This window comes from Mytilus californianus, unplaced genomic scaffold, assembly GCF_021869535.1.
Source record: "Mytilus californianus isolate M0D057914Y unplaced genomic scaffold, xbMytCali1.0.p SCAF_14, whole genome shotgun sequence".
Classification (NCBI taxonomy): domain Eukaryota; kingdom Metazoa; phylum Mollusca; class Bivalvia; order Mytilida; family Mytilidae; genus Mytilus; species Mytilus californianus.
The window spans coordinates 28,981,174-29,008,794 of NW_026262626.1; the positions used below are offsets into that span (position 1 = coordinate 28,981,174).

The 27,621-nt window shown below is 31.6% G+C and overlaps 2 protein-coding genes across 2 annotated transcripts in view; one reads left to right on the forward strand and one right to left on the reverse strand.

The window, feature by feature from the left end:
- LOC127724703 (E3 ubiquitin-protein ligase parkin-like) overlaps positions 1-27,621 on the reverse strand; it is a 558,693-nt gene that overhangs the window by 136,916 nt on the left and 394,156 nt on the right. The window lies entirely within an intron of this gene.
- LOC127724649 (staphylococcal nuclease domain-containing protein 1-like) lies at positions 5,344-27,485 on the forward strand. The gene is made up of 21 exons (XM_052231678.1): positions 5,344-5,473; positions 8,709-8,858; positions 9,423-9,546; positions 10,036-10,117; positions 10,751-10,908; positions 11,651-11,742; positions 12,100-12,258; positions 12,848-12,954; positions 13,249-13,339; positions 14,172-14,378; positions 14,784-14,866; positions 15,222-15,405; positions 16,493-16,634; positions 18,473-18,585; positions 18,991-19,179; positions 20,219-20,360; positions 21,200-21,326; positions 22,867-22,933; positions 23,635-23,742; positions 24,673-24,918; positions 25,591-27,485. Exons 1-21 carry the CDS (start codon positions 5,429-5,431, stop codon positions 25,654-25,656), a joined length of 2,682 nt encoding a protein of 893 aa, XP_052087638.1. The 5' UTR covers positions 5,344-5,428; the 3' UTR covers positions 25,657-27,485.

Below are 27,621 nucleotides of genomic sequence, written 5' to 3' on the forward strand. Positions count from 1 at the left end.
ACATATGAACCACACCAACAAACGACAACCACTGAACAACAGGCTCCTGACTTAAGACAGGTGCATAAAAATGCAGCGGGTTTAAACGTTTTAATTAACAGGCGCCAACCTTCACTTTAACCTTTTCACCACGAATGTGACCTACCGAATTAGACTATTTACCGGATTTGTAATAACATGAGCAACACGACGGGTGCCACATGTGGAGTAGGATCTGCTTACCCTTCCGGAGCACAGGAGATCACCCCCAGTTTTTTGTGGGGTTCGTGTTGCTTAGTCTTTAGTTTTCTATGTTGTGTCTTGTGTACTATTATTTGTCTGTTTGTCTTTTCATTTTTTAGCCATGGCGTTGTCAGTTTATTTTCGATCTATGAGTTTGACTGTCCCTCTGGTATCTTTCGCCCCTCTTTTCTGAAACAGTGGTATAACATTACAACATAAAAAGACACACACTAAAATATCAATTGAAATGGCTTAACTCGATCAAAAAGACATACACACAAACAAATAAATATACACCAAACGAATAAGTTTGATCTATGACACAATATAAATAAAAAGATGTTCCAAGGTCAAAAAGACAACTTTAACCTAGGACAAAATGGCGTTAAATAAAGTTACGTACACAGGTAAATTTAAATATGATGATTTTGTTGTTAGTACAGAAACATTTTTTAACAAAATGAATTTGTTATTCATAGTACGAGTACAGAAGTGGATTTTTTTTACGTCATACTAAATAATTATCAAAGGTTGTACATATTAAAAATAGTAAGACGAGATGTAACACAAAATAAGTAAACACTGAATAACAGAAATGCATTACAAATTGTGTCAACAGGTCAAATTAACACGCAAGTACGATTTGAGAGTACTCGCAGTTACTGAAAGCTAGTTAAAAGCCAAAAACAATTAATAATAAACAATCATGCATCAGAGACTAAAATCAATTAAAACACATCCCAGGCAGAGATTTAGTGTTTTAACGCCATGAACAGTCAAAGAAGACATGACTTGTGCAATGCCAAAATACAAGTAACGACAGGCAGTAGGATAGTTAGGATTTAACCTTATAACAATTTCTAAATAGAAAATAAACGTGGATGTGTATATATACATCCCAAAAATACATTCGAAAAGAATTCAAATTTAGTTATGTTTTAATTTGTTGATGACAAAATCGAGGGTAGTGCCAATGAAAACATGAAAACAATATCCAAAGATCTTATTACAACATTTATAAGATAACATTTACTAATAAGTTTGTTTACACGGATCACATAGTAATTTCCGCGCTTTTAGTACAATATTACCGTAATATTTAGGATGTGAAATACCATTTTTAATAAGTTTTCTACAGGTACAGCCAAATTTACTAATCAAATCTTTGTATCTGTGAAAGAATTTAGTAAATATTTTAAGTAATTTATGGTAACGAAATCCCTGACTTATTATAATAATTATAATAATTTACCAGTGATACATTGATTACGTTCGTTAAAATCTATGATATCACTACACACACGGGCATATCGAACGAGTTGGGATATACTGTATAAACACCGTATGATGGAGCCAAAGGAACATCGCCGTCTAAACAAGGAAACTTAACAATAGGGAATGAAAAATTGTCTCTTTTGTCGTAAATTTTTGTATGGAGTTTCCCTTTAGAAATTGAAATGTCTTAATCTAGAAAAAGACAACTACTGCTGTTTATGTTAGATTTATTTAAAATAAGTTCCTTTGGGTAAATTTCGGTAGTATATTTAGAGAACTCTGGATTATCTAATGAAAAAAAATATCATCAAGATAACGGTAGGCATTGTTAAATGTGTCAACTAAATGTAACAATGACGTTTCTTTACTGATTTGGGCCATAAACTGTGGTTCATAGCAATATTGGAATAAATCTGCTATTAAAGGGGCGCAATTAGTGCCCATAGGAATACCTACTACCTGTCGATACATTTTATCGCCGAAACGTACATATATGTTGTCCAGGAGAAAATTTAAAGCTTCAATTATATCTTCAAATTTCCAGTAAGTGTATCTAGCATTGTTTCCTTTTTCGTTACAGAAAAATGCTTTAAACAAGCTACAGCAAATAAATTTGCAATGTGATTTTTCAAAAGACCATTTGATTAGATATGAAAACTTATTCTTGACTCATAAGATTGTGTGGAAGTGTAGTGTAGAGAGTAGTAAATCTTAATTGTCAACAGAATTAAAAGGACCATCAAAAGCATGTATTTTATCTAAAACTTCTAAAGCATTTTTAACACTCCAAAAATAATGAATACCATTATTTTCATGAACTTTACTACAAAAGTTGATAACAAGTTCTTTGATAGTAGTACGGGAGGTAGTTAGAAGCACCGACATATTAGTAGTAGAACACTTACTAGATGCGGATATGAAACGAAATTTAAATGGTTGTATGTGTAATTTAGGTAACCAGTACATAGAATGTAGAAGACTATTGATAATTTCGTTTTGGAGAACTTCCGTGTAGTATATGCGTCACACCACCACTAAATTATTGGCTGCTTTGTTTGCCGGTACGAACACAAACCGCTTTGCGAGTACTTGGAGTTTATTTTTTATTCTAGAAATGGGTATATCATGAACCCTATTATTAATTTCAGAATTGTTTTCAAAATGAGATATACGAATATCAAAATTATTCATAATTTTATTCAAATAACTGTCTAGAGATTTTTATCAGATTTTTCACGTTTACACCAATTTTCACAGTAGGCAGACAGAGCGTCTTAAATGACCTGACGACACTGTTTCAAGTTTGTTCATGTGCTGATGTTTTTGCTAGTGCTACGACACTGTATATATGTATAAAAGTAAGTATGTGAAGTTTTCTTTTTCTTAGATCTTTTTGAGTTTTGTTTGATTAGAAGTCGGTTGTCATAAATATTGTTTTCTGTATGTATACATTGTGTCCAGACCTTAATTCAAGTGAAACGTTTTTCAATTTGTTGTTTTCCTTTGCATTATGACTCTGTTGCTATATGATAGGTACTTTTCGTCTTTAAAATCAAAGTTTTGTGGAAAATAGTTAAATGTCCATTTCATTTTGGTGTCGATTCCTACGTTAACTTTACACTAGTCGACGATTGTCATTAAGACATTTCTTTGTCTGACAGTCATTAATACTGTTTACTTATGTTTTGACTGTTTATCACGTCCTCTTACACTAAATCCATTGGATGTATAACTATTAATTCTTTAGCCTGGGAGAACATGATTTATTCATAAGCTTTAATTGACTTTGAATCTAACTTTTAGTAACATCGAGTACTCTTATATCGGTACTTAGTGTCTGTTGTTTTTATTTTAGTATTTTGTGCGTTTCGTACCGGTCTATTGAGGTAATCCCTTTGTAACTGATTTTCGCCGTTTGTTCTTATGTTGTGCTGTTACACCACTGTCCCAGGATATGGCCTGCATGAGGAGGGTTGAGCGCTCACAAACAAGTTTAACCCCGCCACATTCTTAATGTGCCTATCCTTAGTCAGGAGCCTGTAATTCAGTGGTTATTGATGGTTCATGTCTGTTTTATTTGTTTTTCTTAAAGTTTATTGTTATAGATTAGGCCGTTAGTTTTCTAGTTTTTCTGAATTGTTTCACATCTATATGTCGTTTTTTTATAGCTACCTCGGACTATACACTATGAGTTGTTCTCATAGTTGAAGGCCGTACGGTGACCTATGATTGCCATAACTTCGTTATTTGAACTCTGGCTGAGACTAAGTTGATTATAACTACAGTAGTCTCCGGCAGACTCGAGTAGATAGTTGTCTCATTGGCAATCACACCACATCTCCTTAATTTTATATAGACAGCTGGCCATTATGTATAACACAGCTTTCATGCTTGCCGTGGAAAATTGTCTATTTTTTTATTTTTTATGAAACTCATATGCTCTTCTGATTTTCCATATGACCCATATGTGTTATCTTATTACACTGTCAAATGCATTTTGTAATTCAATAAAGTTAAGTATCAGCTTGTATTGCCTCTCATTATATATGATGGCATCAGTTACTCTGTTGTTTTTTAGTCTGAGGAATACTTTAGTAAAAATGGAATACCAAGAAGTGATATTCGCTTAATTGTTCGTTACACAATTTCAGATCTTTTTTTTTTTTTTTTTTGCAGTACAGTTCAAATAGCTATACCCGGAAATATGCTGGTAATACCAAGGATTTGTATAGTATACAAATCCTTGACTATACAAATCCTTGGTAATACATCACACATCTATTGATCCTAGCTGGTAAAAAGGTAGAGTAGAACTATTACAAAAAAAAAAAAAAAAATAGTAAACAAGAATAACCGTTTTAATGTCACGTAAAGAATAATACAAAACTGTATAACAAGTTCAGTTTTTAGCATTGTTTTTATTTTTGTGTTTTTCTCCCTAGTGGTCGGTAGTTTCGAAAATTTGACTTGACGCAAAACAAACAAAAATAGACAAGACCTAATTAATTCAGTCAAAAGGGTGATAAAATTGGTATTAGTTTGAAAAAGCTAAGGGAACGACCATTTAACTTCAAGGAGGTAGGGGTTATGGTTTTTTCCTAAAAAAATATTTGATCTCCGATTTGATGAAAAAAAATATTGTGGTCAAGCAGATGACAAAAAAAATATTCTGAATCCAGATTTTTCCCATACCATATAATGTAAAATTTTGAAAAAAAAATTATTTGATTGATAGCGTCGAAAAACTAAAAAAAAACCCTCCCCCTTGAAGTTAAATGGTTGCTCCCCAAACTAATCATAGTTGATTATGTCAGAGTCCAAGGCAGCACCGACGGTAAGACCTTTTTTCCGACGTTAGAGCAATCTCCGGCGCAGAGATCATATCCGTTCCGTTCAATACTACGTAACACTACACTCAATATTAAGTGTAGTATTGCGGAGCATGTACGGAACGGATATGAACTCTGCGCCGGAGATTGACGTTAGAGTTGTCCCATTATACAGTTTATTTTTCATAAATTATAATAATAATATCATTAAAAGCAGTAAATATCGCATACCATTAATTTCAAATCGCTCTCGAATATTTTTATTTAATTTAGAACGTTTATAAAAACTTGGTTCCAATTGCGTTTAATTGCGCCAAATTTCTGAATAAGTATTGAAGTTTTTATCTGATTGAACATGTAAACATTCCGGTTTGGGACAAACAATTCAATTTTTAATTTTTGAAAAATAAGTTGAACAAACAAAACTTCAAAAGAAAAAAATTCCACGGTGTCCATAAACTGATAAAAACATGACAACCCGAATGAGTGTCTGATCTTTCACAGCATTTCCTTCAGGCAGAAATCCGTGACGAATGTCAACATTATTATCACGTGACTAAACGAACTTCCTTTTCATTCAGAAACTGACACGAGTCGACAACATGAGTACAGCACAGCCAGCTGTTCAAAGGGGCATTGTTAAACAAGTAAGTTTATCCAATTACTTTTGTATAAATGTATCAGTAAATACTAGAGTGTCGTCATCACAAACTACTAAAGTTTCCATAATGATCTCGAAGGTTTGAAATAAAGGTGTCAAACATCTGGAAGAGTGCCACGCGTACACATAACGGTGCCGGTAAATCACCTAAAAAAATCCATTATGTTTTAGATTTAATTTTTTATCTCAGTTATATGAGACTGTGTGTGCTAGCATTTCAGTTTTGTTTATTGATTTTAAAAATGTATGTGTAAACATATGTTAGTTAGTTTTTGTTTATGATCATGATCATGACATTCTTACTTACTGAGGTCATCCCCTTTTGTTTATGATCATTATCATAATAATAACATTTATGATTATGATGATGACCTACTTACCCTACCCCTTACTCTTAGACTTGGGTAATATTAACTTAACCTTAATGACTCATCAATATTTACCTTAAATAGGCGAAGTCATAGAGTATGAAAACAGACATGATAATAAAATCTGACTCTGTGGACTCTCTCAAATTGGTTAAATCTGAAATATGTTATGTGCAACTCTATGTAATCGTCCTATATAAAAAAAAACTTAAAAAATGGCCTTCTTTCACTTTTAGGAGTCTCAATCTGTAAAGCGTTATAGGAAACTAACCCTTACCCTAACATTAGCCCTAAACCTAAGACACTAACCCTAACAGAACTTAACTATGACTGAGTTCATTAGTAGATTTTTTTGTTTTTTTTAATTTTTTATTGATTTTTCTACTGTAATCATGGTAATTGGGGACTTCGTCCCCATAATATTGCATGTGTTGAGTGAGTGATGTTTGCATAAGAATTTTGATCTGTATTGAAAAACATTCTTCAAGAAAACAAATTTGAAAAAAAATGTGTATATACATGTAAGTTATATGGTACTGTCTGTTCTATATGTTCTATGTTCCAATTTACATTTCTAGTACTAACAATCAGTAAAAAATTCAAATTCTTGAGGTGATGCATATTTTTTTAGCAAATACTACATACATGACATAAGTGTCAGATGTAAGTGCTATTGCTAAATGCTGATAAAATATATAACATGGATAATACATTAAAGTTATTTCAGTCTGTGCTTAACTATTTTAGCTTCTGTCAATCAGTCATGCTATTTAGGATGACCATGATGGCCAAACAGAGCTTTGTCAGACTGAAAAAAAATGAAAATTTATGGCTAAGGAACCAATTCAACCATTCATCTTTTGTGGGGCATAATTAATTTCCTGATAGATGTACATCAAATCCAAATTCTGGAGAATGTTCCCAATCCCTTTCATTCCTAGGAAATCAGTCTGTATTCCATCACTTTAATACTGAAACTATTTCTTAAAACAATTAAGCAATCATGATTCACACTTTAATCATTGTTAATTGACTTATATTCTGCTTCTGCCATCTTTGTTCTTAAACTGGGAGAGCAGGGAAAAACACTAATCTCTGTAATTTTAGACATGAAAAAACATCAGATACAAAAATGAACATTACAAAATACAGTTGTAAGTAACTCCTGTCTGCAACAATTCTAGACCAACTGATAATATTTCTTCTGCCTGCTAGATTCAACACTTTCACATGTTTGTGATGTAAAATGTCATCATGAATTTTGACAATGTACACAATGTATTTTCCTACATGTATCTAGTGATTCTTCTTAATTATACACTGGCTAATTGCCTAAACATGAAATGCCCATCCCTAAGGGATGACATGTATCAACTTTCTTTGCCTAGATTATTGTATTGTAGTTGTCTAAATCATGTGAAATAAATTAAATACCTGAAGGCTGATATTGTCAAAAAAAATATGGCAAATGCCAATCACCAAATTTTTATCAGTTAATTGATATGTAGATCAGCATTGTATCTTGTGCTAGGGAGCTAAATTAATTTTGAACAATGTTCATGGGGCTGTTAAAGGTATAAGGTGCAGCAATCACTAGGTGTTATTTAAGCATGTTAGGACTGTAAGTTAAGATTCAAAATCAGGATCAGTAGGTGTTATTTAGGCATGTTAGGACTGTAAGTTAAGATTCATGATCAGGATCACTAGGTGTTATTTAGGCATGTTAGGACTGTAAGTTAAGATTCATAATCAGGATCACTAGGTGTTATTTAGGCATGTTAGGACTGTAAGTTAAGATTCATGATCAGGATCACTAGGTGTTATTTAGGCATGTTAGGACTGTAAGTTAAGATTCATAATCAGGATCACTAGGTGTTATTTAGGCATGTTAGGACTGCAAGTTAAGATTCATGATCAGGATTACTAGGTGTTATTTAGGCATGTTAGGACTGTAAGTTAAGATTCATGATCAGGATTCAGGTTAAAAACATATTTTTACACTGTATTTACGACTTCCATTACACAATCAATATGACTTCTGTCCTTGTAGCTTGTAAAATAAAACACTCAAGAATCCTTTTCAACTTGAAACACAGTTTTTGTAGTGAGCGCCTAACATTGTATTTTAAAATGATCTGACCAGGTGAATAAGATATTCAATATAACACTAGTGAAATGTTTTGCTCCACTCAGCCCACTGATAATTTTTGCTTCTACATTTACTTATTATTGCAAGTAAAAGAATGGAAATTTTAGTTCAGTACTAAAAATGTGTATCACAAAATGTGCTGCCTACATGTACATCAATTTGATTAAAAGTAGATGTTGGGTATATATATGCCAATAAGACACCAACTCAACAGCATATAAACAATTAAAATATCAAATCTGTTTTAGAGCCCTTCTAGTGATATGATTTCTAATTTTATATGACATGTATGAGGAGTATTGTATTGTGAGAAATTTAAGAATCAGGGTAGTCTGTACCTGTGTTAAAATGATTGATAACAAGGGAACACAATTTACTTTGGTCTGTTGTCCTGAGTGTAGTACAATGTAAATATTAAAAAGTCTTGTAGTTCTTTTATTTATGTGGTTTTCAATCTTCTTTGTACCAGGTACTTCATATTCTTTAACAAAAACAATTTTATAGATAATTTTATTATAACGGAAATTCCAATATGAACAGAATAAAAGTCCAAGTTGTCAGGTCAAGGAATTTTTTAATCCCCTAGCTATAGCCTTGCAACTAACTGTCTTAAGAACATTTTATGCAATATTTTAAACCCATACAACAGTTTGTTCAGGACAAGTGATAGACATTGATATAATCACTTTTTGTTTAATTAACAGGCTTTGTCTGGAGATGCAGTTGTCATCCGAGGACAGCCACAGGGTGGCCCCCCTCCAGAGAAAACAGTATGTCTGTCAAACATTACTGCACCAAGAATGGCACGAAGACCAAACCCAAACATGGAAGGTTCAGTTGAAACTAAAGATGAGGTAAGAACAAACATACAAAATAAAAAGTTATAACTTAAAGGGCAAAGTCTATTATAAGCTTTTCAATCTTACCAGAAATTGAAGTATCAGAAGAAGACATTTTTATTATTACCATTAGGAAACATCTAAAACATTTCATTCTCTCCTGCATGTCCTGCCAGGCTCCATCTTTATAAATGGTAATGATGGACATGACCCTTATTTTGTTATTTTGAATTTTTTCATATGTGAGAATTTCAGTATGTACATATAAAAATAAGATGATGTGGTATGATTGCCAATGAGACAAATCTCTGCTAGAGACTAAATGACATAGAAGTTAACAACTATAGGTCACCGTACAGCCTTCAACAACACGCAAAACCCAAACATATCTTTATTCCCATCTTCCTTAACACAATCAATATGACTATCTCTTTTGTCCTCATAGATTGCAAAACAACATATATACATGGTTTTATAAGTTACAATTATTTACTGAAGAACTCTGTATGATTAAGAACAGACATGACAGAGTTTTTAACATTTAAGAGTTGATGTATTTCAAAATATTATTGTTTACAGCCATTTGCCTGGGAAGCAAGAGAATTCTTGAGAAAGAAATTAATTGGTAAAGAAATTGTTTTTGTTAAAGAATATGAAGTACCTGGTACAAAGAGACTGTATGGTATTATCTACGCAGGAAAAGGTAAGTTATGGGTTCATAAGACTGAAAGTTAACAGTTACTGTAATGGATCTGTCAAAAGTTAAGAAGGCCTTGGTGGCAATTGTCAGGTATTTTGCTTTATCTACATGTATTGGTTACTATAAACATTTGCTACTTCATTTATGCTTTAACCCTTTGTCTGGTCATATATGGGGCAAGACACACTCCACGAACCAGTATGGTATATACTGGGTTATTTTGGGGTCAGATTTTATATAAAGTGGTTTGAGTCTTAACAGGACCAGTTAAATTTTTCGCTGTTTTCATTTTTTGCTTGCAGAGCTTTGTACAATGTATTTAAATGGACTTTGAAATTTTCTCACTGGGTAAAGTTCGTGGTAAAATGTCTTGTTTTGTAAATAGTGAAATGGGACACACATGAACATTTTCTGATAAACAGCATGTCAGTAACATTTACATCTTGTCAGAAGGATTCCTAGTATGATTTAGTGATTTTTGTTTACTTACAGACACAAATGCAGAAAATATAACAGAATCTATGGTGTCTGAAGGTCTTGTTGAAGTCAGGAGAGGAGGATTAAAACCGGATGAGTAAGTCTTCTATGTTTTGTTTTAAATTGTTTATCATGGAACTTTATATGATAAGTCTGTACTCAAATAGTTCAGCTATAATTATACCCCCGCTTTAAAAAAGTGGGGGTATACTGTTTTACCTCTGTCTGTCAGTCCGTCCATCCGTCCCATGAAAATTTTTTTCGTCGCATTTTTTTAGGAACTACTATACAAGGATTTCTGAAATTTGGTTTCAGGGTTTATATAAGTAGGCTATACCGTGTGATGCGTTTTCAGATTCATCACTCTACAACTTCCTGTTTACTGAACACTTGTATCATTTAACACATGATAGCCAAGTTGAAAATTTTCGGCACATTTTTCTCAGGAACTACAATACAAGGATTTCTGAAATTAGGTTTCAGGGTTTATATAAGTCGGCTATACCGTGTGATGCGTTTTCAGATTCATCACTCAACAACTTCCTGTTTACTGAAATATTTGGGCTGGGGTATCATCAGTGAGCAGTAGCTCACAGTTTCACTTGTTTACATAGATTATCGTAGTCCTATTAAGTTTTTATTCGTTTAAGAAATGTATGCTTATTTGGGGATTTTACTGCATGTTATTAAATTGTTTTCCAATATTCAACATTAACATTTACTATTTCAGTGTTAACCAACAAAGACTGATACAGTTAGAAGAAGAAGCTAAATCTCAGGGTAAAGGAAGATGGGGAGAAGGTGCCAGTAAACATGTACGTGACATCACATGGATTGTAGAAAATCCAAGAAACTTTGTCGACTCTTTTCATAACAAGCCAATTGAAGGTAAGTAACATTCAATGTTTGAACACACAGGTTTCTTACCCTATTTCATATGTAATGTAAATGATTTTTTTCACAAATAATGAACATAGATGTCTGAGGCATGTAAAAAAAGTGTTTTATAATTCTGCATAAATTCTAAGGTAATAGAGTTCTTAATGTAATGTCAGTGATTGATTTTAGATCTGAGATGTCTAATTATATAAACTAATCATAGATATCAGGCTTAAAATTCTGTACACCAGATGCACATTTCATCTACAAAAGACTCATCAGTGATGCTTGAATCAAAAAAGTTAGAAAGGCCAAACATAAAATATTTTCTTATTATAAAAAAAAATTTACTGGAAAATGTTTTATTTCCTTAAATGATGGATAAACTCATAATTAATGTATTGGTATAAATTTACTATTTTTAGCAAGAAGCCTGATTTTACATTTTTTTGAAATCATGATAATATAATACATGCATATTATTACTCAGAGCTGCTTGCAACAAACTTCAATAATACAACTAACCTTGCAATACCAAATGTAACATTTACCTTAATTACTGTGCAATACAAATGTAACATTAACCTTAATTACTGTGCAATTCAAATGTAACATTTACCTAAATTACTGTGCAATACAAATGTAACATTTACTTAAATTACTGTGTTATAAATACTAATGTTACATTTACTTAAATAACTGTACCATACAATATATAATTATAACATATATATTAACTGCACTTTTTCAGCTGTTATAGAACATGTCAGAGATGGGTGCACAGTTAGAGCATTCCTTCTTCCCAAGATGGATTATGTCACCATCTTGTTGTCAGGAATAAAGGTACACATATATTTATATAATCTTATTATAGACATGTTAGTCCTTTGTCCAAGGGCATAAGTAGATTGATGGTGATTTTTCACCTTTTTTCTACCTTATTTCACAAAATAGGATCAATCGTACTTAAGGAACAGTTTACTACCATGATTAATTTTTGGTTCATGTAAGAATTTTGCAGCCAAATGAACACTGTTGTGTAGAAAAAGTGAAAATAGACCAGAATGCCTCTCTTTCAAAGGGACCAGTTTGATGATCTGAAAAAAGAATTGCAATGGACTGTGTTTTGTAAACAGTTAGTGATAACATATTTTGCAGGTTTAATGAATCACTTTTTTAACTAAATCTTTTATTTTATAGTGCCCTATGTTTAAGCAAGATGACAAAGGTGATCAAGTGTCAGAACCCTTTGCAGAGGAAGCCAAATTTTTCACAGAGGTCAGGCTCCTACAGAGAGATGTCAAAGTCATCCTAGAGAGTGTTTCAAACCAAAATCTTATTGGAACTGTTCTGCATCCAGTAAGTTTATGGCTTTGGTCTGTATGTTTTAAAAACTCAGCATATATGATGATTTTTTTTTGCAATTTTTAAAGTTGAAATGTTTGAATTAAAAAAAAATCAGTTATTCAATGTCTGTCAAATGTCCAGTTAAACATTCCCTATACATGTATTTTTTTTATTATTTAATAAATTTAACAAGCATTTTGACTTTTGTTTTTCTATATATGTTTCTGGTTATCTGTCCGACTTATTTTACCCCTGCATTTTGTTTCTATTGCTAGCCATACTAATAATTTTTCAATAGATTGTCAGCACAAAAAAAAAACCGAGGTGAAATTCACAACATAGAATACTGTGAAAGGTCAGAAGTAGTTGTGTACATATTTTCCCGATCTGTAGGTGTCATTTAGTATCACAACATTAATTTCAAATGATATCATATGGAAATTGGACCTATCACTTTTCATTCAATCAATCTATCAGGCTGAAGTATCAGTTTTTTTTTTTTAAATGCTGTGATACACTACATATAGGCTAATAGCACATCTTTATGTCTTGACCTAAATAGTAAGTAAAATACATTCAAATCAATGATCTGTCTTTTTAGAATGGGAACATTGCTGAATTATTACTAAAAGAAGGATTTGCTCGATGTGTAGACTGGAGCATGGGCGTTGTAAGTCAAGGGGCTGATAAACTGAGAGCAGCAGAAAGGTAAATGTTACTTTAATGATTTAGAAATTGGATGTACCGGTAAATGACTGATATTGAATAGGTTGAAAATAAAATTATGCTTAAAATGCTTTGCAAATGTATGTTTTTTTGACAAGGTCGTCAAGAGTTCAAGATAAGCTGCATATTTTTCATTTTACACTATTAAAAGATAAGAGCAGAAAGTTCTTAAACAAAAACCTAATTCATTATATAAATTTGATTTGTCCTGTTTAGATTGTTACCTCTAATGCTATGACTGTAAGCTAATAAAGCAAACTGATTATTTGATTTTAGAGAAGCAAAGGATAAAAAGAAGAGAATTTGGAAAGAGTACACACCATCAGGTCCATCCATTGATATCAAAGACAAATCTTTCCAAGGCAAGGTAAATATCTGGTCTTTTGTTGTATTTTATACCCCAACCTTTAGTCAGTTAGTTATTCAAGAGTCTCTCTAAAAAAGGCGGGCGCCGCACCCTCTGAAAACGGCCTAGCGGGAACACTGAAGAATGTTTCAGGGATTTCTTGTTTATTCATGCATGGATTTTTATTTCATTCTTAATATGGCATCAACATGATTTTGCCTATAGCCTGTTATATCTTTTTTTCTTCCTTGGATTAGATTGTTATCCTCATGTCAGACACCATGGTGACAATGACTGAAAGATTTATAGTTGAATGTAAAGTGTTAGGAAATTAGAATTAAGTGTCAAGATTGGAGAAATTACTGGTTTGTGTGAGATTCAGTTGTACATGTAGGTCTATTTTGTGTTATCAACTCCTACTTTATCCTTAAAACATTGCACACATATTGAAATTGTGCACCTGCTATTGTAAAATTGAGGAGGTTTTTCTTTTCTCATTTTTCCACAAATGGAAACTTAGTAATTTTTCAGCATTATTTAAAAAAAAAAGTCTCCTGTTGTTCTCAACCCTGATACTTAAAACTTCACGATTTATTAAAACCCTTCATGTGAAATAATTAATTCCATCATAACATCAAAATAAATATAAAAGGAAATTTGACATCCTTTTTGATTTTATTTTTTTATCAAAATGGGAACATCTGATCCATACATTGATTATAAAATAGATCAACAATATTTTATAAAAAAAGTTAATCAGCTAAGAATTTAAAGAATGACTATGAAGTTTTTTGAATTTGATCATATAAGTTCTAATTAAAGAATTAAATGTTGGTTTACTGTTTAAAATCAGGTTGTTGAGGTTGTAAATGGTGATGCATTAGTCGTCAAGATGGGAGATGGAAAGTCCAAAAAAGTATTCTTGTCCAGCGTACGACCACCTAGAGCAGTGGACAACACAGAGAACCAAGCTCCAAATAAAAGAATGAGACCTTTATATGATATACCTTACATGTATGAAGCTAGAGAATTTCTGAGGACCAAACTTATTGGTAAAAAGGTAGGCATACATTTCATTTTCTTAAGACACATGTCAATATTAATATAACTGTAAGCTGTTTGGATCATTTTCTAGATTTCTGAATTTTGAAATGTTGTTTCTCTATATTACTTCAAACACATTGAGATATTCTTTTGTTTCTAAACATTTTTTAACACAATTGTGAATCTTTGATGTAGTATAAATGAAATCACATTGATTTTTTTTAGTGATACCTGCCTAAATCTTGTTAAATGGAAATCTTTAATGAACTAAAATTTTGTATGCGGACATACGATAAATACTCCTAAGTAATTTAACCTGAGTATAGTGAACATCTTGTGTCTAATTTTTACAAATCTAATGCAGCAACTGTGTAGAATTGTTTTGTTGTGCTACATTTTAACATTTACTGGTTTATTTAAGGTTAATGTAAAGGTTGATTATATACAGCCAGCAAACCAAGGCTTCCCAGAGAAAACTTGCTGTACTGTTACTATTGGAGGAGTGTAAGTATAAAGTCTATGACTAATTGTTATGCTAGAGATCTGTGATTAGTCATTATACAAATTTATTTATATGAACTTGGTAATATTTAAATCTTTGACTCAATAAGTTGCCAAAAAGGTTGCAGAAAAAAGATTTGACTTGTGAAAAAATATCCCTTTATAGCCTACAATGTCAAATGCATTGACATTGACATTATACTCTTAAAGACTTTGTTTTGTTATACTTTGTAATTTCATGAACATTCTGACATCATACTATAAGCTAAAACATCAAATAATTAATTGATAATCTGGTGTCAATAAAGTTCTACACTTTGAAATTGATATTTATCAAAATATATTCCTTGTTTTACAGAAACGTTGGAGAAGCCCTGGTTGGCAAGGGATTAGCTAAAGTAATCAGATACAGACAGGATGATGACCAAAGATCATCTCATTATGATGAATTATTGGCAGCCGAAGCCAGGGCTGAAAAGAAATTAGTAGGCATTCATTCCAAAAAAGAACCTCCAATACACAGAGTAGCTGATGTCTCAGGGGTTAGTACCTAGGATATAATTATATATATATAATACTGTGAATTCATTTATTTTTCGTGGGTATCAATTTTCATTGATTGAGGAGAAATTGTACTTTCGTTGATATTTGATTTTGTGGTTTTGCCAAAGTCTGCATACAAGCCTATTGAAAATTTGTTTAAACAATAATGAGGTAGCATCATAAGAATACAAATTAACCAAAGTAGAAATCTAGAGTCATCATAGAGGTGTAATATAAAAGTACCCACACCATATTAAAAAACTCAAAATCACCTGCAGTCAGGTCAGATTGTGAACTCAAGAGAAACAACCAAATGTCTGACACCAACACCAAATTCATATAGAATAAAAAACCAGGAAGGGACAACAACCACTGACAAGATTCCTCATTTGGGAAATTTACATATTTTCGAGTAATTTAATTTGGTTACCTCTGTGTGTGGTTGAACCTGAAGCTATCTTAGCTATCTTAGACACCAATTGTTCACAATCAATTACTGCGTTTTCCCTAGTTTTTGATTGTCTTAAAGATTAGTCTACCTTTTACTTGCTGTACTAGTCTTCCTAGTTGTCCCTTGCTGTCGAGTGTCAAGACCAAAAGGGGGGGGGGGGGATTTTGAATGTATGATTTCATTTCTAAATTTCCAATTACCACATGGAACTTAAGAAAGTTGAACCAAGTTAAATTTAAAAATGTCTGTTTTGGTTTACTTTTGTTGTTGGGTTGTTGTCACATTGATGTTTACCACACATCTCCTTTCATTCATATTTGTTGCTCTTGTTGTCATAAACTGATAATAAAAATGAATATAGGAAAACGTATACTAGACAACATCAAAAGATACTAGAATACTAGGAGTTAATGGAACACATGCTTTTATTGTTGTTTTTAAAGAAAAAACTTTTTTTTTCTCCACTTGGAAGAACATTTTAAACAGGTTAGATAAAAAATAATACACTTTAGAGACTCTATCATACAAAAGATGTACCAGGCATTGGTTCACTCTGGTTTTAAAAAAACGTGCATAATACTTAAAAACTATGTAAGTGATGAAATAATGTAATTAGTATTTATGTTTTTTTACAGGATATAGCTAAATCTAAGCAATTTCTGCCATTTTTACAAAGAGCAGGTAGATCTGAAGCCATGGTTGAATTTATAGCCAGTGGTTCTCGTCTCAGATTGTATATACCAAGGGAGACTTGTCTTGTTACATTCCTGTTATCAGGTAAACAAATTTAATTGTTATACCCCAAGCAACGAGTTGCGGAGGGTATAATGTTTTTGACCCGTCCGTCTGTCTGTCCGTCCGTCAGTCTGTCAGTCCTGTTTCTTGTCATCGCAACTCCTCTCAAACCACACAACAGAATTTCACGAAACCTTTTTAGATAAAAAGGACATACTATGTAGTTGTGCATATCGACAGGAAATTACGATTCAATTCTTTTTCTAGGAGTTACGCCCCTTTGAACTTATTTACTTTAATGTACTACTGCAACAGTTTGTCATCGCAACTCCTCTCAAACCACACAACAGAATTTCATGAAACCTTTTCAGATAATAAGGACATACTACGTAGATGTGCATATCGACAGGAAATTACGACTCAATTTTTTTTCTAGGAGTTACGCCCCTTTGAACTTATTTGCCAAATATACTACTGCAACATTTTGTCATCGCAACTCCTCTCAAACCACACAACAGAATTTCATGAAACCTTTTCAGATAATAAGGACATACTACGTAGATGTGCATATCGACAGGAAATTACGATTCAATTCTTTTTCTAGGAGTTACGCCCCTTTGAACTTATTTACTTTAATGTACTACTGCAACAGTTTGTCATCGCAACTCCTCTCAAACCACACAACAGAATTTCATGAAACCTTTTCAGATAATAAGGACATACTACGTAGATGTGCATATCGACAGGAAATTACGACTCAATTTTTTTTCCAGGAGTTACGCCCCTTTGAACTTATTTGCCAAATATACTACTGCAACATTTTGTCATCGCAACTCCTCTCAAACCACACAACAGAATTTCATGAAACCTTTTCAGATAATAAGGACATACTACGTAGATGTGCATATCGACAGGAAATTACGATTCAATTTTTTTTCCAGGAGCTATGCCCCTTTGAACTTATTAACTTTAATGTACTACTGCAACAGTTTGTCATCGCAACTCCTCTCATACCACACAACAGAATTTCATGAAACCTTTTCAGATAATAAGGACATACTATGTAGAAGTGCATATCGACAGGAAATTAAGATTCAATTTTTTTTCTAGGAGTTACGCCCCTTTGAACTTATTTGCCCAATATACTACTGCAACCTTTTATCATCGCAACTCCTTTCAAACCACACCACAGAATTTCATGAAACCTTTTTTTTCCAGGAGTTACGCCCCTTTGAACTTATTTGCCCAATATACTACTACAACCTTTTGTCATCGCAACTCTTCTCAAACCACACAACAGAATTTCATGAAACTGTGTAGATAATAAGGACATACTATGTAGATGTGCATATTGACAGGAAATTATGATTCAATTTTTTTTTCTTACACTTATTTTATTTCTCCAATGACAATGTGGGGACGTGGGGTATGTGAGCGCGCTCACTAAGGTTCTTTCATTACTTTAACAGCTTAATTGATACCCTGTGCTGTTTATTGTTTAAATGGTGCATTTATCTACATTTTCTATGATGCTTTATCAAAAAGAAGGACAAGAAAATTGAAAAAAAAGTCTGATGCAGAATCATATGACAAAAAGTAAAGAAGCACTATTGGGAGTGTATATGATAACTGTAGAAAGTATCTAGCCTTATGTTTGCATGAATTTAGAATTTTCTCAAGAGTTTTATTCCCCCTTATTGTTGGTCTAAATTTTTTATTACCATATGAAGTATTTTCTAAAAGGTTATAACAGTCTAATAGTAATTTTGTTTTAGAAAAGTACACAAGTGTTGTGTTTGCCTTTAAGAAATGTCTATGTCATATTATTTGGATCAAAAGATAAAGAATATCTGATATACAAATTTCTACGACTGTTTCAGGTATATCATGTCCACGTGGAGCCAGACCTTTGCCAGGTGGAGAGACCAGTAAATCTGAGCCCTATGGTGATGAAGCATTAGCTTTTACCAAAGAAATGTGTTTACAGAGAGAGGTAATGTGCATAACAATTTTGTTTTGAAAATTGCCCCCCCCCCCCCAAAAAAAAATAAAAAATTATTGAAGTTTTTAAGACTAAATTATAACTAAGTGATCATGGACAATTAAATTTCCAAATTCCTTTGGATAGTGTAGGATCAAGTATACATAAAATTAATTTGTTATCATATGACGATAGTCCACATCTCTTAAACACATGAGAGTGTTGCTTTAATTTTTTTTTAAGGCAACATATGATTTAATGAAAAAGCTAGCATTTAAAAGTAAAAATCTTTGGTGAAAAGGTTTTTAAAGGTGAAATTACAGATCATATATTAGAATAAAGTTGCTTATAATAATACCATTGAAACCACTAAGAAGGGACATAACTTTTACTTATAATTTGTTTACTTATAAATAGGTCGAGGTGACTGTAGAAGCAATGGACAAGGGAGGTAATTTCATTGGATGGTTGTTTGTTGACAACACAAATCTGTCTCTAGCCTTGGTACAAGAAGGTCTAGCAAAAGTCCACTTCACTGCAGAAAGAAGTAATTTTTATAAACAGATGTTAAATGCAGAAGAAAATGCAAAGGAAAAGAAGCTAAATGTAAGTTGTAATAGATATTTCAGAACTTATTGACTTGTGATATTTGAATTAAAGAAATAGAATGATAGACAGCAACATCATTACACAAGCACCAAATAAAACGATTTATGCTATGGCCAGAACATATTTCATACAGAACAAAAACCAAATGCAAGCATGCATTAATATATCATAACAATACTAGTGCTTCAAAAATATATTTTAAACAGTTTTTCATACTTGGAATACAATAAAAGGGTAGTGAATATTATTCCTCTTAGAATATGTATTGTACTCTTAAGCCAGTGCACTTCAAATATCTACTCTGAACAATATTCATGCAATAACCCTGTAATACAGTTTTCATTGAGGGACAAGCGTGCATAAAATATGTAAAGCTATAAATCACTCACCAGTTGTGATGAAAAGTAAACACCTAAGCTCTGACTTAAAAACCAAGATTTCAAGATAGCAAAAAACATCAGGAAACAATGACTTCTAATGAAACAATGAGTTCTGGACTTTGCTCAAGTACATGTACATTTTAATGTTGAGGTTAATGTTTATTTGTTAGTAATCAATCCTCATTATTTCTATCTGTGAAAGAAATCATTTATATGGTGTGCCAAATTGAATTAAGGTATACAATCTCAACATAATTAAGGATAGCGTTGAAATGGAGGCCCTTTAAATAAATAATTAGTGAGTGACATATATCTCTTAATAGAATATAAAAAAAATCCATTTTGGGTTTTTGGTAAACAAAAAAAGTTCATTTTGAATGAAGTTCTGAAGATATGCAAGTGAATAAAATATACATACCTTTGTTTCTCAGCTAAGCATGTTTTTTGTTTGTTTGGAGAAAGATTTAAAAAGGCTAGTTGGCTTGAGTCAGAATAATGTCAGTGTAGGGTGACATGTCACATGAGTATCTTCTTTTAATTGATACTGTTGAAAGATTGCCTGCTGGATATTAAGCACAAATCCTGTATAAATAGTAATTGAATGAAGAAGAATAGACCAACAATAATTGTTATCCTTAATGTATTGTGTTTTTTAGTTATGGAAAGATTATGTTGAGGACACAAGTGTTCATGAAGAAATTGTAGACGATAAATCTGAAAGGGAAGTGAATTATAAAAATGTTGTTGTCACTGAAGTCAACGAGGATCTTAGTTTCTTTGCACAGTATGTGGACAATGGTAATATATTATTTTTCTAGCTTAACATAATTGTTGTTGTGAGTTGTAGATATATAACTTTCAATTTGTAATCTGTTTAAAACATTAATTTAGAATTTGGATTATTACATTATTTCAGATAATTTTTTGTTAAGAAAAATAAAAATATATTTCTTCTGTTCAAGAGAAAAAAGAATTAATTAAATAATAACAATTTTCAATTTCTCAAAAGTCTTTCAAATCTTTATCACTCATAAATAATAATTTGTTTGTGGATTGGACCCCTTTAGAATTTTTCTTGTGGTAAATCCCTCATGGAGGCCAAGCAATTGTTAAGTAGAACAATCAATACTATGTATAATTATTATACCCCCGCTTTAAAAAAGGGGGGTATACTGTTTTACCTCTGTCTGTCCTTCCGTCAGTCCATCCATCCGTCAGTCCGTCCGTGCCATGAATATTTTCGTCGCATTTTTCTCAGGAACAACTTGACAAGGATTTCTGAAATTTGGTTTCAGGGTTTATATAAGTAAGTTACACCGTGTGATGCGTTTTCAGATTCATCACTCAACAACTTCCTGTTTACCGAAATATTTCGGTTTTGGTATCATCAGTGAGCAGTAGCTCACAGTTTTACTTGTTATCTAGGTAGAGGAGGTATAAAATGTCTCTTAGAAGATTGTATCAATTCCAAATTTACTTTTATGTACATGAACACATGATGGTCATGGTTTGAATGCTTACCTTAATATTAAATGAATTCACAGCACCAACTAAAGATGCTCCTCTTATATAAAATGTATATTAAATAATAGTTGTTTTCATAAAGTAAATTTGTTGATTTTGCCGTACTTTTCCAGGTCCACAGCTAGAAAAATTGATGGAACAATTGAGGACTGAAATGGAGTCCAACCCACCTCTACCTGGTGCTTATAGCCCAAAGAAAGGAGATTTGTGTGCAGCTAAATTCTCTCAGGATGGACAATGGTAAGCTTATCAGTACTATATTACTTAAGTTAAATGCCTTGACATGAACTAAATAAATGAATTGCTTAGTGTATGTTTAATGGAAAGGAATTTGTATAATACTTGACCATTTGTTTGCAAAAATTACCAAAATGTGAGAACACATTTATAAAACAACTTATTTAAGCTTTGAAATTCATTGAACACGGTATGTGTTTTACTTAAGAAGCAGATAGTCTGCTAAACAGGCGTTTCTATAATAAACATGATAGTAAGAGTTTTCTTACTTAAGGTTGCTTGTCCTAATACTTTTCAAAATCAGCCTGCAGCAACTGAAGTAGGGAAGTGTCCATGTTTGATTTATTTGGACAGAATTTATGTGGATCATCAGACTTGTTACAGTGAGATCCAACATTCTAGTTGTTCTGTTGCATATGTTAACACCATAACTGTACATATTGCATGGACACCTCAAGTTGGTTTTGAAAAAAAATCTTTAATTCATATTTCACCAGAAGGGGAGATAATACATATTTCATCAGAAGGGGAGATAACAAATCTACTTGGTTCATTTAATTAACGATGTAACAAAAATCAATGAACATGTTTTTTGAAAAGAAGATAGATAAGAAGAACATGACCAGACTCTTAAAGCTGCATTTTATAATAAAATTATCGAGCAATTTTTCTGCATTGCACTCCAAATATTTTTGCAGTGCAACACACATAGGAAGGTTAAAATGTACCTGGATTTTTACTATGATTTATTACATACTCTATTGTTAAAAAAAATAAGCAAATGTTTAACATTTTTTTTTAATTATTAGCTTCATGTTTTGCTAATGCTTACATTTCTGCTTTGTTTTGAATTTAATTTGCTTTACCTTTTTAATGATATGCTTATGTGACATGTTATTGTAGTTTTGATTCATGTGCTTTTTTATATGATGTTTATTTTAACTCTACTAGACCATAGTCGCGACATCGCGTTTCCGTGTCTGAATTAAAGAACCTATGCCTTATTTTTAGCCTCAATTCGTATTGTCATTTGGTCAATTCACGCTGATTATAAGGTGCACAGTTATTCCCTGTATAATGACGAAGTTCAGGTGTGATTATTACCTGTGTTTATAGCATTATAATAATTATTGGTAATATTAATTATGTGGAAAACAAAAGGGCCTGGAATGGTGTAATTTTTAATCTACACCATTGTCATATATTATTTATATATAAAGTTGAATTCAGCGGGCAGTACTTCGACTGAGCATGCACGAAAGTGTATAAGACACGGATCAATAACGGTCTCCGAATTTGGATATTTTCTCAAAAAATTGGCGTTTTCTGTGGAAAAAAGATTGTTTCAAAGACAAATTTAGGAAGTACAAAACACTACATTTATATGTCATATCACAAATATTTCTGACTTTGTATGGTTTCAGAGGAGTTGCGGCTCAATGAAATCGGTCTCTTCCTTTAGTAGTATAGATGGCTTTTATGATGTTTTGTATATATTTGGTAGTAAGAGCTTTCTAAAGATCTTTTTTATTTTTAACTGTAGGTACAGAGCAAAAGTAGAGAAAAATGAGAAAGGAAAATTTACAGTTCTATTTATAGATTATGGCAATGTAAGTACAGGGGATTGGATGTTTGAACACTTTCTGTAAAATTGGGAAAAATTTAAATATGAAGTGTCCCAACACATAAACAGAAGGAATTACATTTCCTTACTTTTTCTAATTTGTTATTTCTATCAATCTTGGACATAATAGTTCAAAACGAAAAGATGCATGTTGAAAATTAAATAAAAAGCTGTCCCTATGTGTAAAATCATAGTTGAACTTTCCCATTTAATTGATAGTAATGAAATTTCAGTACTTCAGTGTTAAAAATAGAAAGAAAGATGTTAAATCTTTTTTACTGTCTATATGCAGATTACTTCAATTCATTATTTGATATATTGTGTACTAGCTGATCATGATGTAAATGTGTGTTTTGTCTTGTATTATCAGTGTTTCTAAAATAACAATTCTATATTTCTTAACTGTGAGTCACAATTCTATCAGTTAGCTGAACATGGAAATATACCTGTACATAGTTTCATTAGGTTTCCCTTTTCTCTGACACCTGAAAAGTTAAAGTTTTTAAATGGTACAAAAATAAGAAAAAATATTTTTTATACAAAATAAGTAAAACATGGAATAAACAGTAAAAGAAATATTGAGAGAAGTTAGTGACAATAGCATGGCATGAAATTTTTCTTTTATCAACAATTATTGCACAATATGATTCTAATTTCTAGTTTATTTTTAAATTTAATTATTTACAGAGAGAGAAAACAGCATCAACAGAACTTGCTACGCTGCCAGCTTCCTATCAAACATTACCAGCTCAGGCAACAGAATTCACATTGGCATGTGCAGCATTACCACCAGATGTAAGTAGCAGACAGTCAGATATATTTGTCTACTGATTTGTTATGTTTGTAACCAGACAATTGATATATTGTTTACATTTACACACTTTTACTTCAGTTTAATGAAGAATTTTAGGCTACACCTATTTGTCATGCTTTACTAACTTTGGAATTTTTACATTTTTAAATGTATAAGTTTTTTTTATACGCCCGTTTACAGGACGTATTATGGCATACCGTTGTCCGTCCGTCCGTTGTCAACATGTCGGACATTAACTCAAAAACGCTTTAACCAATTTGCATGAAACTTTGGTGAATTGTTAATATCTATTGACATGAGCTCCCTTTCATTTTTTATAAATTTTAGATTTTACGTTTCTGAGTTGTGGGGTTTTATTCATTAAAAAAAGGGGGATTTTCCAGTTTTCGGACAATAACTCAAAAATGCTTTTAGCAGTTTCCTTAAACTTTGTCGACTGCTTTATATCTATTAAGATAACCTCCCTTTAGTTTTTTTTATAAATTTCTGATATGACATTGAGAAGTTATTGAACTTTATTCTTTGAAAACGCGACGGGCATATCATGCGCTCATGGCGCAGCTGTTTATTAAGACATGTTTCTGAAATACTTCCAATAGGCCATTGATATTTGGAATTTGATTATATTAAGTATTAATACAGGTATCTTATTTGCTGGATGATGTGAGGCTGTTATTTTCTAGTCCTGCTTTACTAAATTTGAAGTAATTACACTGTTCAATTTTAAGATTTCATGAATAATCATGTAAGTTTTTGAAATACTTAAATAGAGATATTTACTGCATATATATGCATTCAGTAATAATACAGTTTCTGGTTTGCTGCAAAGTAGGAGAGATATATTTCTGTGTCAGCAGATTTATATTTGATATATTATGATAAAGATTTAACAACTGTGTTTTGTTATATAGGAGGATGCCAAACAAGATGCCTTAGATCAATTCTATGACAGTGTAGTGAACAAGGAATTGAAGTTGAATATAGAATACAGATCAGGTGGATCCTATGTGGTTCTGTTGTACCCGGATACAGACCAGGATGTTGCTCAAGGACTCATTTCTGATGGATATCTTATCGTTGAAAAAAGGCGGGAAAAAAAACTTGCCAAGTTGGTTTCTGATTACCAGAAGGCTCAGGAGAAAGCCAAAGCAGGGAGAGTGAGTATTTCATTTTGTTTTTTACAGGCAGACAGTCATATTAAAGATAATATTTTTCAACAAGAACCTTTGAAAATTGTTGGGTGTTGAAACCTAAATTCTTCAAGTGGAACACTGATAAATTTAATGTTAAATCACATGGAGCAAACTATTTCACATGAACGTTATGGAATCAACACATAACATTTATAGCTTTATTCAAACTCAACTTTCCAGTTGCAAGAAAAATTGGTTTACAAATATAGTTGTGCTTGTAATCTGAAATAATGATTAATAAATGAGGAAGTTAAAAAAATGAAAATGAATCTATTGCATTGAAGAATATTGGCCAGGATTTTTAAGGAACAGCGAAGTATTCTCACAGAATTTTGAAGAATATTGCTATGTAGCGACTTTGTTTTATCCAGGTTATTTGTAAGATATACATTTTGTGGCAAATGCTTAACTTTTAGACAGTGTTTGTATTGAAAAGAAATAACAAAGTAAAAATAGAACAAAAATTGAAATTGAAGCAGTATCTGATTGTATGCCCTTTTCCAGTGAAGTTCGATTCAATATACAAATAAATTAAGCACAAATTGTATAAGAAATGTCTCCAGGTAGTTGAACCTTCTTGTGTCCAAAACTTGGATAAGTTCTTTATTTTTATGTGTTTTTTTTTTTTATTTTCAGTTGAATCTTTGGCGGTACGGAGACTTCACTGAAGATGATGCTAAGGAGTTTGGATACAAAAAATAAATTGGCGTCATTTTATCAAGCAACATTAACACAAGTGGAATCTACAAGATAAACACAAGAGGAATCTAGGAACAGTTTTATTTATATTCAAATTATTGTTATGCATTCAGAGAAAATTTTGATTAAATAACATGCTTACACAAGTGGAATCTAGACAACATTTAATTTATATATACATTGTTACTGATGAATTATACAGTTTGTATTTTTGAGCCATGTGATTTGCCAAATATTTAATAGCATTATGAATAGAATTTATATTCAGTATTTCATTTTCATACAAGAAGGAACTAAAAAGAAAAAGAAAAACATTTAATCTATGAAGATCTATTTATCATTTATCATATACTATAAACCAAACAACTGTAATTTAAGGTTTATTAAAACAAATCATCAACATTCTACATAGCACTATTTCAGTTTAACAATTACTAAGTTAACAATACAAGATTTGATGATTGTAAATTGAGTCTTGTTGCAATAGGTTAATTCATATCATAAAGTGCATAAATATAGAAATGCATTGTAGAAATATTTTGTTTGTGTAAATTCTTAATGTATTTTTAATTGATTTTTTAAAAATGAAATGGTCACACATTTAGAAAGTTAGACATTTTTATTTTGACATTATTAATCCATCATATTTTAAAAAACAAAATCATATAGATATTTATCAATACTCCATTTAATCACCTTCATTAAACTTGAAAGATGACATCATTTAAAAAAACAATTTCATCTTTTAAACAAAGATTGTAAGATTAGAAATTAACCTTCTGGAATTTGGTGCATAATAGTTTAAACCAACTAAATATTCTCTGGCATTTGGTGCAGCCTTGTGAACCATACAAAGCATTCCCTGGTATTTGGTGCAGATTGAATATTACCACAATATCATCAAAACCATAATTCTTAAATAACAAACATGCTTTCATGTAATATATATATGATATTCATTACCTTCATTGAAATTCACAGCTTTAAGTACTGAGTACTTTATATAGTCTATTTTTATAAGAAAAAGAATTAAATGGCTCATTTTACAAACTGTATATTCATTAATAGAATAATTTTGTTATGAAACATACTGTTAATGCTTTCTGTTCTTTCATAAGGTTGTGCAGTGGCATTGAAAGGCTTGCAATTAAACTATCAATTAAAATTGTTTTTTGTTGAAAATGTATCATTTTCTTGCAATCTGAATTAAATGTTATGTTAAAAATGTCAGTATATAAGGTTTCTACTTGAGTCAAAGCTGCCAGGGACTGTTGAAGTATTGTTTATTTTCTTAAAAAGCTATTTTGATTGAGTTGTTATTTTATAAGTGCAATATAAAGCTTGAAATAAACATATATTTCTTCTGGTAAATCTTCATTTAAAGCAAATGAACATCTGGTTTTGATGTTTGTAATTTGCAAGATATAGACTTTGAGAGAATTTTAGAAATGTGTTTACATTTTAGTAGTCCAAAAAAAAGAAAGACTTTATAGTAATGAAATATCTTTTCACTTCAGTGATATTTTGATTTCTACATGCAAAACTATACAATTATTCTGTGAAAATGAAACATTGAGCTTTAAGTGCAGCTTGAATGAAAAACATATTAGGTTGTATTTGTTTTCAAGATATCCTTGCAACATTATGTGCATCTTGTATCCATTTTTTACTTGATATTTGTGTATGCAATTAACTGCATGGAAGCCATACCTCTTTTTATTTATAAATGTTAATATTTCATTGAAGTAATTGCATTAGAGTTGTCTTTCTTTGCCTTGAAAAGTAGACAAATGTTAATAGTATGTTTTATAATAAATAACTTCTAATTTGCAGTGTGTTTTTTTATTAATTTGAAGCAGAAGTATAAATATAGATGCAGTTTTTATTATACCACTGTTTCTAGAGGACGGGGCCCTCCCTCCATGTTTCTGGTTGTCATTTCATCTGCACATCTGCAGGTCCCATGCA

Coding starts and splice junctions, on each gene's coding strand:
- LOC127724649 (XM_052231678.1), top strand. CDS start 5,429: ATGAGTACAGCACAGCCAGCTGTTCAAAGGGGCATTGTTAAACAA. Junction 8,859..9,422: donor CAGTTGAAACTAAAGATGAG/GTAAGAACAAAC, acceptor TATTGTTTACAG/CCATTTGCCTGGGAAGCAAG. Junction 24,919..25,590: donor AGAAAGCCAAAGCAGGGAGA/GTGAGTATTTCA, acceptor TTTTATTTTCAG/TTGAATCTTTGGCGGTACGG.